Source organism: Silurus aristotelis, assembly GCF_946808225.1.
Source record: "Silurus aristotelis genome assembly, chromosome: 22".
NCBI lineage: Eukaryota > Metazoa > Chordata > Actinopteri > Siluriformes > Siluridae > Silurus > Silurus aristotelis.
The window spans coordinates 10375887-10389263 of record NC_139595.1 but is presented as its reverse complement, the minus strand read 5'-3'; the positions used below and the strand labels follow the sequence as shown (position 1 = coordinate 10389263).

Genomic DNA, 13377 nt, shown 5'->3' with positions numbered 1-13377 from the left:
ATTATGAATCCTTACCAATGAATGATTTTCTTTTCAACTGCAGACCACTCACTGCTGCTGAAGATGGTTTCACGTGAAGAGTATAAGGATCCATCAGGTTACTGAGCATGATTAAACTAAAAATTAACTGGGAATTCAGGTTCTACTGCAATAAGGGTTAGGTCTAAACTTTGTCATTCCAAAAATTAACATTTACTTTTTTTTTTTATAAGTATTTTAATCATTGTGATGTAGACTTACTCGTGTTTTTTGAATCACTGTACGTCAGTGTCAGATAATGGACAGATTACCCAGAATTCCTAGTTTCCTCAGTGATAAAAAAGCAATAATAAATCCTGCGGCAGCAAAGCATCCCCAAACTACCACAGTACCACCACCATGCTTCACAGTCCACATGCTCCAAACTCTGAGTTTTGTGACTGTGTTGTGTGACAATTTGGGACAGAGCCTGTCAGTTGAACTATATGTTTATTAGCAGTATTTAGACTTTACCCATTTAGAATCAAGTCTAAATACTGCTAATAAACATATAGTTCAACTGACAGGCTCTGTCCCAAATTGTTAATCTAAATACTAGAATCCCCCACCATACAAAGAAAGAGCTGGTGAGACACAGCACCACAATATGACTACATGTATCTCAAGCAGAAGGTGTGTATTATTCTTGTTTCACAGTGCAGGTAATTAAATTCTACTACGTCATGTTTATTGCAATAGGTGATACATGGGGACATGTAAAGCAGCAGCTTCACAATAATCAAATACTGATCATAAAAAGATTTTAAAACATGTCTTTAACAGGTTGCCATGTAAGTAATTTTTACAAATGATGTGGTGAAGCATTTGTTAGGAGACATTTATTTAACATTTAGAATCTTGGTTACAGGCATCTCCATTTAAATGACTGGCCCTTTGTGAGTGAGTGTGTGTGTGTGTGTGTGTGTGTGTGTGTGTGTGTGTGTGTGTGTGTGTGTGTGTGTGTGTGTGTGTGTGTGTGTGTGTGAGATAGTGGTGGACGAAGTACACAAAGCATGTACTTGAGTAAAAGTAGAGATACAGTACATAAAATATGACTTCAGTAAAAGTAAAAGTGCATACTTTAAACTTTCAAAAGTACACAAAAGTATTTGCCTTTAAATGTAGGTAAGTATCCAAGTACTGTACTATGATTTATTATGGCTATAACGTCGTATTAACAATTTAATATGAGCCCAAAACCTTTATTTCAACATTTGAAAAAAATCGAGCAAATAAGACCAGGGGTGGTGTGGAAACTTTGAGTCATTAGTTTCTTCGATCATTTATTCCCTTCTAAAAATGTTCTGCTTGCTGTTAAACCAACACTAAACTGTATGTTCATGCTAAGGAGATACCAGCAACCGGCAATGGCAGTTTCAGCTCAAATGATGCCCTGGGTGAACCAGGCCATGACTCCCTTTATATAATTAAAGAGAAAAAAAAAAAGAATAGATAGAATAGACAAGATGCCACTGGATGCATGTCACCTCTGCCTGCATCCACCACTGCCAAGTGCCAATCAAAACAAGTTTAAAACAGAGCACACACACACACACACTACACTGATTGGTGGCTTGTTACATGCTTGAACAGTCAAATTTTTATCCACTTAAATAAAAAGGAACGACTGTTTTTTTTTTTTTTTTTTTATGTAGTGACGTTAAAGTAAAAGACTCCCCAAACGGAAATACTTGAGAAAAGTACAGAGACGTGAAAAAGCTACTTAAGTACCGGTAGAATTACATTTACTTTGTTTTTGTGCAATGTGCCATTAATTAATATTGCACCATTGTAATCACTGGCAAATCACTGATCTATAAGCAGATTCAAACACTTTAGACGATAAAAATTTAAACCAATCACTTGTTAATTTATGTCCAGTCTTAATTTCTCTCGTATAAATAATGTTGCTCTTTAAAAAAGAAAAAAGTACTTTTTATACAATTACTCGATTCATCGATGGAATTATCAGTAAAATACTCTATTACTGAAAAAAATTAATAGCTACAGCCCTACTTAAGACCAATTTGTTATACAATAATAAAATATTTCAGGGTAAGTTGCACATCACAGCCCCCATTAGCATCAATTAGTGTTTTTGTGGCATGTGTTAATTCTTAAATATGATTCAGAATGCCTAGACATTTTAGGACAATAGGCACAGTTTTTGCCAATACAACAATCCAACCTCAAAATGAGGAGCGTATGAACACAGGCAGGAAAAGGCACACTATATATATTAACAAAATAGACTAATTACAGATTTCTTATTTTCCTAATTTCTTATTTTTTTGAGTGTTTTTCACACTTTATATTTATATTTATATATAAATATATATATATAATTATATATATATATATATATATATATATATATATATATATATATATATATATATATATATATATATATATATATATATATTTATATATATATATATATATTTATATAATCAAATTAATTTAAATATTAGTAAAAAATAACACAAGTGAACACACAACATGCAGTTTTTAAATGAAGGTTTTTATTACTAAGGGAAAACAAAATCCAAAACTACATGGACTGTGTAAAAAAGTGTTTGCCCCCCTGTTAAAACTGTGGTTTATCACACCTGAGTTAAATTACTCCAGCCACACCCAGGCTTGATTACTGCCACACCTGTTCACAATCAAGAAATCTCTTAAATAGGACCTGCCTGACAAAGTGAAGTAGACCAAAAGATCCTCAAGATTTCCAAGACGAAAACCGCTGCTGAGCAAAAAGAACATCAAGACTTGTCTCAATTTGGCCAGAAAACATCTTGATGATCCCCAAGACTTTTGGGGGAAAATAGTCTGTGGACTGACGAGTCAAAAGTCGAACTTTTTGGAAGGTGTGTGTCCCATTACATCTGGCGTAAAAGTAACACCGCATTTCAGAAAAAGAACATCATACCAACAGTAAAATATGGTGGTGGTAGTGTGATGGTCTGAGGCTGTTTTGCTGCTTCAGGACCTGAAAGACTTGCTGTGATAAATGGAACCATGAATTCTGCTGTTTACCAAAAAAGCCTGAAGGAGAATGTCCAGCCATCTGTTTGTGACCTCAAGCTAAAGCGAACTTGGGTTTTGCAGCAGGACAATGATCCAAAACACACAGCAAGTCCACCTCTGAATGGCTAAAGACAAACTAAATGAAGACTTTGGAGTGGCCTAGTCAAAGTCCTGACCTTAATCCTATTGAGATGCTGTGGCATGACCTTAAAACGTTCATGCTCGAAAACCCTCCAATGTGGCTGAATTGCAACAAATCTACATAGATGAGTGGACCAAAATTCCTCCACAGCGCTGTAACAGACTCATTGCAAGTTATCGCAAACGCTTGATTGCAGTTGTTGCTGCTAAGAGTAGCCCAACCAGTTATTAGGTTTAGGAGCAAACACTTTTTCACACAGGGTCATGTAGTTTAGGAATTTGTTTTCCCTAAATAATAAAACCTTCATTTAAAAACTGCATGTTGTGTTCACTTGTGTTATCTTTTACTAATATTATTTGATGATCAGAAACATTAAAGTGTGACAAACATGAAAGAAAAAAAAAGAAATCACATCACTGTATACTCTATTGTCACCATATAGCATAATCAGAAGTAAAAAAAAAAAAAAAAAAAAAAAAAAGATCAGCATAGCCGGCAAATGATAACTTACAAACCTCTCAAAAAAAAAAAAAAAAGTCAGTCACCATTCAGTAATCTACTATAACCACTTTATCTCGCCATGCTTGTGGTGGATACATGCTTGTAGTCCCTAGAAAAACTGTCCACAAGGCGAAAGATGGCTGATCATCTTGGACCAGCCATACAAACTTACAGTCCACTTCAGGGCCCCATGCACACACACAGTTACGCAGGTAGGTCATTTACATTAGCACATGCATGCAAACACGCAAGCCTTTATAATGTTTAGGCATAGACTGACATTTTCTGTAGCATTATACTTATTTGTTTGTTTAGTTGGAAAATGAATGTTTGGAAAATGTTTTAGTGCTGAGAAGTACTTAAAATATAATACAATTTGAACTAATAAATAAGAGGATGCGTGAAATATACTGTACTGGGAATGTTAAAGTTTTGAGACACTATGGCCTACCTTTCTAGAAGAACTTATAGAGTATAGATGGGTGGAAGCTAATCCTAACCATCTTTGTTAACATTATTTGAGTAGTCACCCTGTAAAATAAATAAAGCCATGCCAGTCAGTGCGTTGTTACTTTCTTTTTATAGACATCATCTGAAAACTGACTTTGGCTAAATTCTGCTCATCATGCTGTGAAGTTTTTATACAGGTCTGTCCAGAACTAAACAAAAATTCTGCGTCAAAAGAAAACACCTTACTACTTAGTACTTACCCACTATAAGAAAGGCTGTCCAAAAAACACCAGCCCTATATACACACACACAGATTTCCTGAGCCTGATTCTAAAAAGTGTTTCCGTTTTGTGTGTCAGTCACAGGAGAGGAGAAAGAGGCAGGAAACAGCTCTTTCCGAAAATATAAACACACAAAAACAGTCACCCTGAAGCATTCCTATCAGCTCCATCAAGGATTAGGCAGATAAATCTCACAGATTTTTGAAAAGAAACCACTATTAACAGTAGAGGAAAATACAAATATTTACACTACGAATCATATAAAGGCTGGTTAAAGGTAATGGAATAATAAAACGTTGTCAGTGAAGAATAACAGCTTGTAAGCATCTCTTAAATATTATTTCATCACAACAATAGAGAATTTTTATTTCACTACACCGAACAGTATACATTTTTATGAGAGTGAGCAATAAAATTGACAAATACACTGCTTTAAAAATGCAAATCCAAAATAAATAAATACACAACCCAACATTTTCACTCTCATATACTATTTTCCACAAGAGTAACCATAACCATCTTTCAAATCTCTACCTCTCTAAATAAATGACATTGCTAAGTTAAAAATCACTACAAACCATATTCTTAAAAATCTTATAGTCTAGAGTTCAGGTCGGTGCCTCATAAGCAATCTGAATAAGATAAATTACAGCCGATGGATTAAAAAAATACATTAGCAACATTTAACAGTAACAAAGTGCTTGATAAAATGGCTAATAATCTGCTTACTGTTTAAGTGATGTTATGAAGACTCTAGACATTGTTTCAGCCCTGCACAGTAGCAAAGTATTGTGTATTTTACTGCCACCATTATAGACTCAGAAAGACTGAGCAGAGAGTAGACCATCCTCCCATGTGTATACTTTTCTCATTCTAGACAACTGCTGCTCTGTCCTGAGTCACATGTACATTTGACCTTATCATGAACACACTCATACAGCGATGTAACAAGCATCATCCCCATTAAAAAACTAGACATTATTAGAGTGCATGTTTCTCATTAAGCTACCTACATTCTGCTTAGGTAACCAGTACACTAGCATCTTAAGCAGAAGTATGGAGACAAGCTACCGTTAAAGGCTACACTTCCTGTGTTTGTCTGCTTCAATTGTCAGCAGTGTTTTCATGCTGATGTGGTGATTCAGACAGGATATGGATCCAAAAATGCCAAAGGGCAAAGAAGGTACAACAGTAAAATTTGCTTTATATGTTCTGTTTATGAAATCAGTACCATAAAGTCCAGTACAAAAAACCTCTTAGACTCACAGGACAATCATGATGTCTACATTTAAAATCTCTCTATCTTTTAAATCTTGAGTCGTAATTTAATATGTGTATTTCAGGGCAAAAACACATGCCGATCATAATAATTAAAGATTTGCTAATTAAAAACTGGCTAAAATCTCTGCACACTGTAGTAAATAAATAGAATATTAGCAGAACTAAACAGAAAAATCTAAATCTTAAGCCCAATAAATAACAGTGGTTTGACCCTACAGCTTGACCACATTCACATTAAATGGAAATATTAATTGGCCTAAACTTTTACAGAATATGATATTAGCATACCAGCATATTATACCAGAATATTATTTTCAAACATCATTAAAGTACATAATGTATATATTCGATCTACTTTTTTAATTACTCTTTGCATGTACTTGTATGAACCTTATGAGCTTAAACACTATACTCTATCAGAATTTTACTTTCATCAGGGTAGAGTCTGACGAGGTGAAACAGACAGCCCCTTTACTAACCCCATTCCAACACACATTCAGCCATTGGCTTTCCTGATTTAGCTCACTCCATTGGGGGTCTCTGTTGTGGTAAACTAGGCTGCTTCACCAGGAAACTCTATACAGTAAACATAATAATAATGAATCTGAATATATTCCAGTTAGTTGGATTACATCTGAATGTATTCCAGCGTACTATATACAGAAAAGGTTTGTGGACACCTGACCATTACAACCATATGTACCTTTGGTAGATCCTATTCCTGATTTAGATGCAACCCGCCACAATTGTGTAAAGGCTAGATTTTGGGGCATCTTCTTCTTTCCGCTTCTCCCATTAGGGGTCGCCGCAGTGGATCATCCATCTCCATACCACTCTGTCCTCTACATCTGCCTCTTTCAAACCAACTACATGCATTTCTTTCCTCACCACATCCATAAACCACCTCCTTGGTTTTCCTCCTTACTGGTGGCTCCATCCTCAGCATTCTCCTACCGATATACCCCATGCACCCCTCTGCACATGTCCAAACCATCTCAATCTCGCTTCCCTCACCTTGTCTCCAAAACGTCCTACATGCGCTGTCCTTCTAATAAAACTCATTTCTAATCCTGTCTATCATCGTTACTTCTAACGAAAACCTCAACATCTTCAGCTCTGCTACCTCCAGCTCCACCTCCTGTCTTTTACTCAATGCCACTGTTTCTAAACCATACAACATCACAGGTCTCACCACCGTCCTATAAACTTTCCCTTTCACTCTTGCAGACACTCTTCCATCACTAATCACTCCTGCCACTCTTTTCCACCCACTCCACCCTGCCGGCACACTTTTCTTTACTTCTCTAACACACTCTTCATTACCAGCACTGTTGAACCCAAGTACCTAAACTCCTCCACCTTTTCTTTCTGCAACCGCACCATTTGCGGCACTCCACCACTCCACTGCCTTCCTCTCATTCACACACATGCACTCTGTCTTACTCCTATTGATTTTCATTCCCCTCTCTCCAGCGTGTACCTCCACCTCTCCAGGCTCTTCTCAACCTGCTCCCTACTCTCACCACAAATAACAATATCATCCACAAACATCATAGTCCATGAAGTCTCCCGTCTGACCTTGTCTGTCAACCTGTTCTTCACCAATGCAAACAGGAAAGGGCTCAGAGCCGATCCTTGATGCAGTCCAACCTCCACCTTGAACCAGTCTGTCATTCCTACTGAACACTTCACTGCTGTCACACTGTCATCATACATGTCCTGCACCACCCTCACATACTTCTCTGACACAACTGATTTCCTCATACAATACCACAACTCCTCCCTCGGCACCCTGTTGTATGCTTTCTCTAAATCCACAAACACACAATGCAACTCCTTCTGACCTTCTCCATACTTTTGCCATCAACATTCTCAAAGCAGATAATGTGTGTGTGGTGCTCTTCCTCAGCATAAAACCATACTGTTGCTCACAGATGGTCACCTCTTCTCTCAGCCTGGCTTCCACTACTCTTTTCCATAACCTCATGGTGTGACTGATCAACTTTATTCCCCTGTAGTTACTGCAGGTCTGCACATCTCCCTTGTTCAGATCGGTACCAGCACACTCCTTCTCTATTCCTCAGGCATCCTCTCACCTTCCAAAATCCTGTTAAACAATCTTGTTAAAAACTTCACTGCCATCTCTCCTGCATGTTAGCAAGAATTTGTACTATTGGCAAAGAGAGCATCATGCACTGATGTCAGGTGAGAAGAGGAGTCCTGGGTGTGCCTTCCATCGGAAGGTTGGGGTATCGCCAAGCTGCCACTCTTGGGCCCATGAGCAAGGCTGACCCTGTGCTTCTGAACAAGCTGGGATATACACTGTGCTGTAATGTATACATGACAAATAAAGGCTATTATATTCTTCTTCCACTCCTACCATGTATGTATGGGCCTCAGTTTGGGCACATGGGCCCTGCCATGCTGGAACACATTTGGCACTCATAGTGAAGAGAATTAATAATTGATTATAATAGCATACACATCACTGTATACAACTGTGTGCTTCCAACTTTGTGACAACAGTAGCACACATATGGGTCTAATGAAAAGGTGACCACCATCCTTAGAACAAATTGTGTATATCCGGTGCTTAAATACAGTATTGCCGAGAAGTCCTGGAGGTTAAGGGGCGAATAAACTAAGACTAGGGAAGCACCGAAATGAAAATTCTTGGCCGAAACCGAAAACCGAAAAAGAGGAAGGCAAGGCCGAAATCCGAAAACCGAAAGAAATTATGCCAATTATTATTACCATTGCATTTATGGCTATGATTGTGTACTAAACTTACTAAAATCAAGGCATTTCAATTGCATAAATTAAATATTAAAGTTTCGAAGAATAAATCAATTACAAATTCTGAAAATATTTATTTATAGCACATTGCAACAATGCACAGGATAAAATAAATTAAAATTCAAACTTAAATGGTTAACTTAAATGCACTCATGTGTACATTAAATAATAATGTACAGGCCCTCAGTCCTGCTGAAAGGTTGTAAAATTAAATATGTTCTTTTATAAAAAACAAAGTGCATTCAGAACAAATTAAAACCGACGTGGAGAAAGTTTTTACAGACGAAATTTCGGCATTACATGTTTTGCACATCGCTATCCGTGGGTCTTTCTCAGATATACAGAAACACGTCCACACCGCAGACATGTTGTTTTAGACATGCACGTGCAGGCAGCGGTTTCTGTTTGCGTCATCACAACAAACTGTTTCGGCCGTGTTTTTTCGGTGATCAAAGTCTTTCGGCCGAAAACCGAAAATGCACTTTTGGGCCATTTTCGGCCGAAGATTTTCGGTGGCCGAATATTCGGTGCATCCCTAACTAAGTCAAATTTCTTTAACCAGATAGAAGGCTGTCAACTTCAAAGAATAAAACTTTAAACTGACACAGGTAAGAAATAACAGTTAATGGAACAAACCTTTATAAGCAAGCTCCAAGCAGTACATTTTCAGTACATCATTCCTGAAGAGTAAGATTTATATTTCAAGTATTTTAAGCCATGTCTTCAATGAACCACCTGTGTTAATATTTTTGCTGTCCACATTAAACAAAAAAAAAAAAACAAAAAAAGTTACCCAACCAAGGAATATGAATATTGAATATTTGGACTGGAGTGGATCAGTGGCTGATGGGATTTAATGATTGCAGGGTGATTAGTACCCTTCTGTTATCTTAAATCTGAACCAAACTGGAATTATTACATTTAGAACAAAATCTTTCTCATGCTGTAGCATCTGTTTTAATCCTGATTCAGATTCTGTTTATCCATCAATAATAAAGCGAGTAGTGAATATACAAGCACACACACACACACAGTCAATGGTACTTTAAGCCTTTAAGTATACACGACTTTTAAATAAGAGGGTTGAGTTGTAGTATAATAACAGGCCTTGGGGTAAAGAGAACTGGTGCTACTTCGAGATTATCATACTAACGTTTTAGACAGAACATCAGTTACACACGCACCCGTGACTCAGTTTTTAGAGTGAAGGAGGTTTTCAACCGTAACCTTGGAAACGCATCATGTGCTGGAGAAGAAAACGCCAAGTAACCAAATATTAACTGTTACTGCTCATCTAAGCGATACTGTTTATGTAACACGGGCCCAGTAACTTGTATGTTTTCTATCAAATTCCACCTCACTCTGAGTTGTGTGTAAGTGCCACCTACCTGAGCCAAAAGCTTTGGCCACGAGCCACGTCAAGCTGCACGCTATTTTGGCCCTGCCGAAGTCGTACTGATCAAATGAGGTGATCTTCGGGACGATGAACGTCCTCCCGCTGTACCCGGAACCTCCCGCGTCTTCCATTACGAGTTCCACAAGGAAAAGCGCAGATCTACGTGAAAACCCCGGCTGATGGCATTTCTCCGAATGCGCAAATTGCCTACCAAAAAAAAAACCGCTGAGCTCTCCTCGAGCTTTACAACCCCGCCTTCTGAAGAACGGCTGGGCGCGCGGCAGGATGTTCCGGTGTAACGGAGAAAACCATTCCGATGTTCCTCTATCGTGGGCCGAAATCGAGCCAAACGGAGAAAACTACGGCAGTTTGCAGCCTTTCTCCGTCATTATGCTCAGGTTACGGCAGAAGCTCAAGCGCAGCCGGAGACGCAAAGTCCGACCATCATTAAGTACATAAATGCACCCTACAGAGTTACAACCAGCATCGCATTTGCCTTTAGCAGATCTGCCTCTTCTGAAAGTTTAATACGGAGCCCTCTCAAAATCTCTCTCTCCTTCCTTCCTTCCTTCCTTCCTTCCTTCTCTCTCTCTCTCTCTCTCTCTCTGCGCTTCGCCCTGCCGCACTAGTCTGGAAAAGCAGGAGTTGCCTGCGCATGCGTGCTACGCCCAAATGCAGTCTAGTGACGTTTCCCATCTTTTCAACTTCAAACTTTCTCCTCCGCCTGACATTATCCGTACGTTTGTTCATCTGAACGCATCTTAGATATACAAATGAACCTGTATATGAATCCTTGCACACACCCACGGCCCAAAATTATTCATCATTCGGTTTCGGTCTGTAAAAGTACAAGCCATTTAAAGTACATATAAAAGTAATACATGTTGCGTGAAGATGTGAGTTTTTGATAGCACTGACTATGCATGCATTCACAGTATTTTCCAGAATTTGTTAAAGATCATTCTCAGTTATATTTCCCATCTAAAATTGAAATTAATTTTTAATGCCAAATCTGGTATGCTTGTGTTGTAATTCTCTCTTTTTCATCCCCATTCTGCTCAGAAGTAAGTAAAAATGTCAGAACTTAAATTCTAAGCATAATTTAAGCAAAAGAAGGGCTTTCTCACCATCACATCATTAATAGACAGAAAGTTTCTAGGGGTGTAGTGCATGGCATTTGAAACTACTTTGCTAAACTAGATCAGTTTTATGCAGAGCAATATCAGATAAACTAAAAGTGATTAAAACATTGGACATTATTTTAATTAAGTGAAAGGACTACAACTTCATTAGAGATTCAGAATTGTGTCTAATAATTCCCAGTGTCTCCAATTTGCGAAAGTCACAGCAAGGCCAGCAGTGGTCTCAAAGAATGACATCAGAGCATCTCAGAAAGGGAAACAAAGCTAAAAGTTTGGCCAGGGCTAAAACAGACAAGCATTTCACAGTGGATCGCTGGAAAAAAGTCTTATTTTACTGATGAATTTAAGTTTGAGATTATGGCACTTCCATTAAGGTTTGTGGAAGGCAAGGGACAAAATAAAGATTGATAAAAAAAATAAAATAAATAATAATAATTATATATATATATATATATATATATATATATATATATATATATATATATATATATATATATATATATATATATATACATACACATACACACACTTACCGGCCACTTTATTAGGCACACCTGTCCAACTGCTCGTTAACGCAAATTTGTAATCAGCCAATCACATGACAGCAATTCAATGCATTTAAGCATTTAGACATGGTCAAGGCGATCTGCTGCAGTTCAAACCGAGCGTCAGAATGGGGAAGAAAGGTGATTTAAGTGACTTTGAACGTGGCATGGTTGTTGGTGCCAGACGGGCTGGTCTAAATATTTCAGAAACTGCTGATCTACTGGGATTTTCACGCACAACCTTCTCTAGGGTTTACAGAGAATGGTCCGAAAAAGAGAAAATATCCTGTGAGCAGCAGTTCTGTGGGTGCAAATGCCTTGTTGATGCCAGAGGTCAGAGGAGAATAGCCAGACTTGTTTGAGCTGATAGAAAGGCAACAGTAACTCAAATAACCACTCGTTACAACCAAGGTACACAGAAGAGCATCTCTGAACGCACAACACGCCAAACCTTGAGGCGGATGGGCTACAGCAGCAGAAGACCACACCGGGTCTGCCACTCTTGACAGCTAAGAACAGGAAACTGAGGCTACAATTCGCACAGGCTCACCAAAATTGGACAATAGAAGATTGGAAAAACGTTGCCTGGTCCGAGCAGTCTCGATTTCTGCTGCAACATTTGGATGGTAGGGTCAGAATGTGGCGTCAACAACATGAAAGCATGGATCCATCTTGCTTGTAATGGTGTGGGGGATATTTTCTTGGCACACTTTGGGCCCATAAGTACCAATTGAGCATCGTGTCAACGCCCACAGCCTACCTGAGTATTGTTGCTGACCATGTCCATCCCATTATGACCACAGTGTACCCATGTTCTGACGGCTACTTCCAGCAGGATAACGCGCCATGTCATAAAGCGCGAATCATCTCAAACTGGTTTCTTGAACATGACAATGAGTTCGCTGTACTCAAATGGCCTCCACAGTCACCAGATCTCAATACAATAGAGCACCGTTGGGATGTGGTTGAACGGGAGATTCGCATCATTGATGTGCACCCGACAAATCTGCAGCAACTGCGTGATGCTATCATGTCAATATGGACCAAAATCTCTGAGGAATGTTTCCAGTACCTTGTTGAATCTATGCCACGAACGATTAAGGCAGTTCTGAAGGCAAAAGGGGGTCCAACCCGGTACTAGTAAGGTGTACCTAATAAAGTGGCCGGTGAGTTTATATAATGTAATTTATATATACTGTATATTTATATATACTGTATATTTATTGTATCAAACCAGCAGTGAAACTGCAAATATTCAAGACTGCAGCCATACACTGGAATCTGACTACACCCCACACCTAATTCTTGAAAGACACTATACCTTTGGTTTCTTTTTCTCTCTCGCTCTCTTTTTTTTGCATCTTTATAGAGAAGGATTGGGAAATGCACTTCTATATGAGCACTTGAAGACAGAAAAAAAAGCATTCCATAACATCACAAATTAAGCTGGGATATCAGGTTTTGCACACACTATTTATTACAGAAAAAGGACATACCAAATGATAACATTTGTATAAATATATTTAAAATATTCTAATTTCAGATCAAATATACAATATTATAATATGTGATGTAGAATTTGCAATGTTGTTGTTATGCAGACCTGGCAACCTGATAAGCCTGAGAATTATGAAAGGAAAGTAATTTGAGACACTTTCTGACATTACCATGTTCAAAAATCTATGCTGTTGACCACAAATTCGGAACATAACTACCTAGTTTCCTTGAGCCTGTAATCAAATTCTTGGTTTCTTCGATCCAAAATTCTTTTGGATTGATATGTTTTAATAAA

The 13377-nt window shown here is 38.1% G+C and overlaps 1 protein-coding gene across 4 annotated transcripts in view; it reads right to left on the bottom strand.

Moving 5' to 3' along the window:
- The window catches only part of camsap2b (calmodulin regulated spectrin-associated protein family, member 2b), a 55333-nt gene extending 44765 nt beyond the window's left edge, over nucleotides 1-10568 (bottom strand). For 2 of the 4 annotated variants that reach the window (XM_083525492.1, XM_083525494.1), the window contains exon 1: nucleotides 9891-10568. In XM_083525492.1, coding sequence (XP_083381618.1) covers nucleotides 9891-10029 — 139 coding nt within the window. In that variant the 5' untranslated portion in view covers nucleotides 10030-10568. The remainder of the gene's footprint in view (nucleotides 1-9890) is intronic. The other 2 variants (XM_083525491.1, XM_083525493.1) reach the window with 1 other exon arrangement.
- Nucleotides 10569-13377: the final 2809 nt, after the last annotated feature.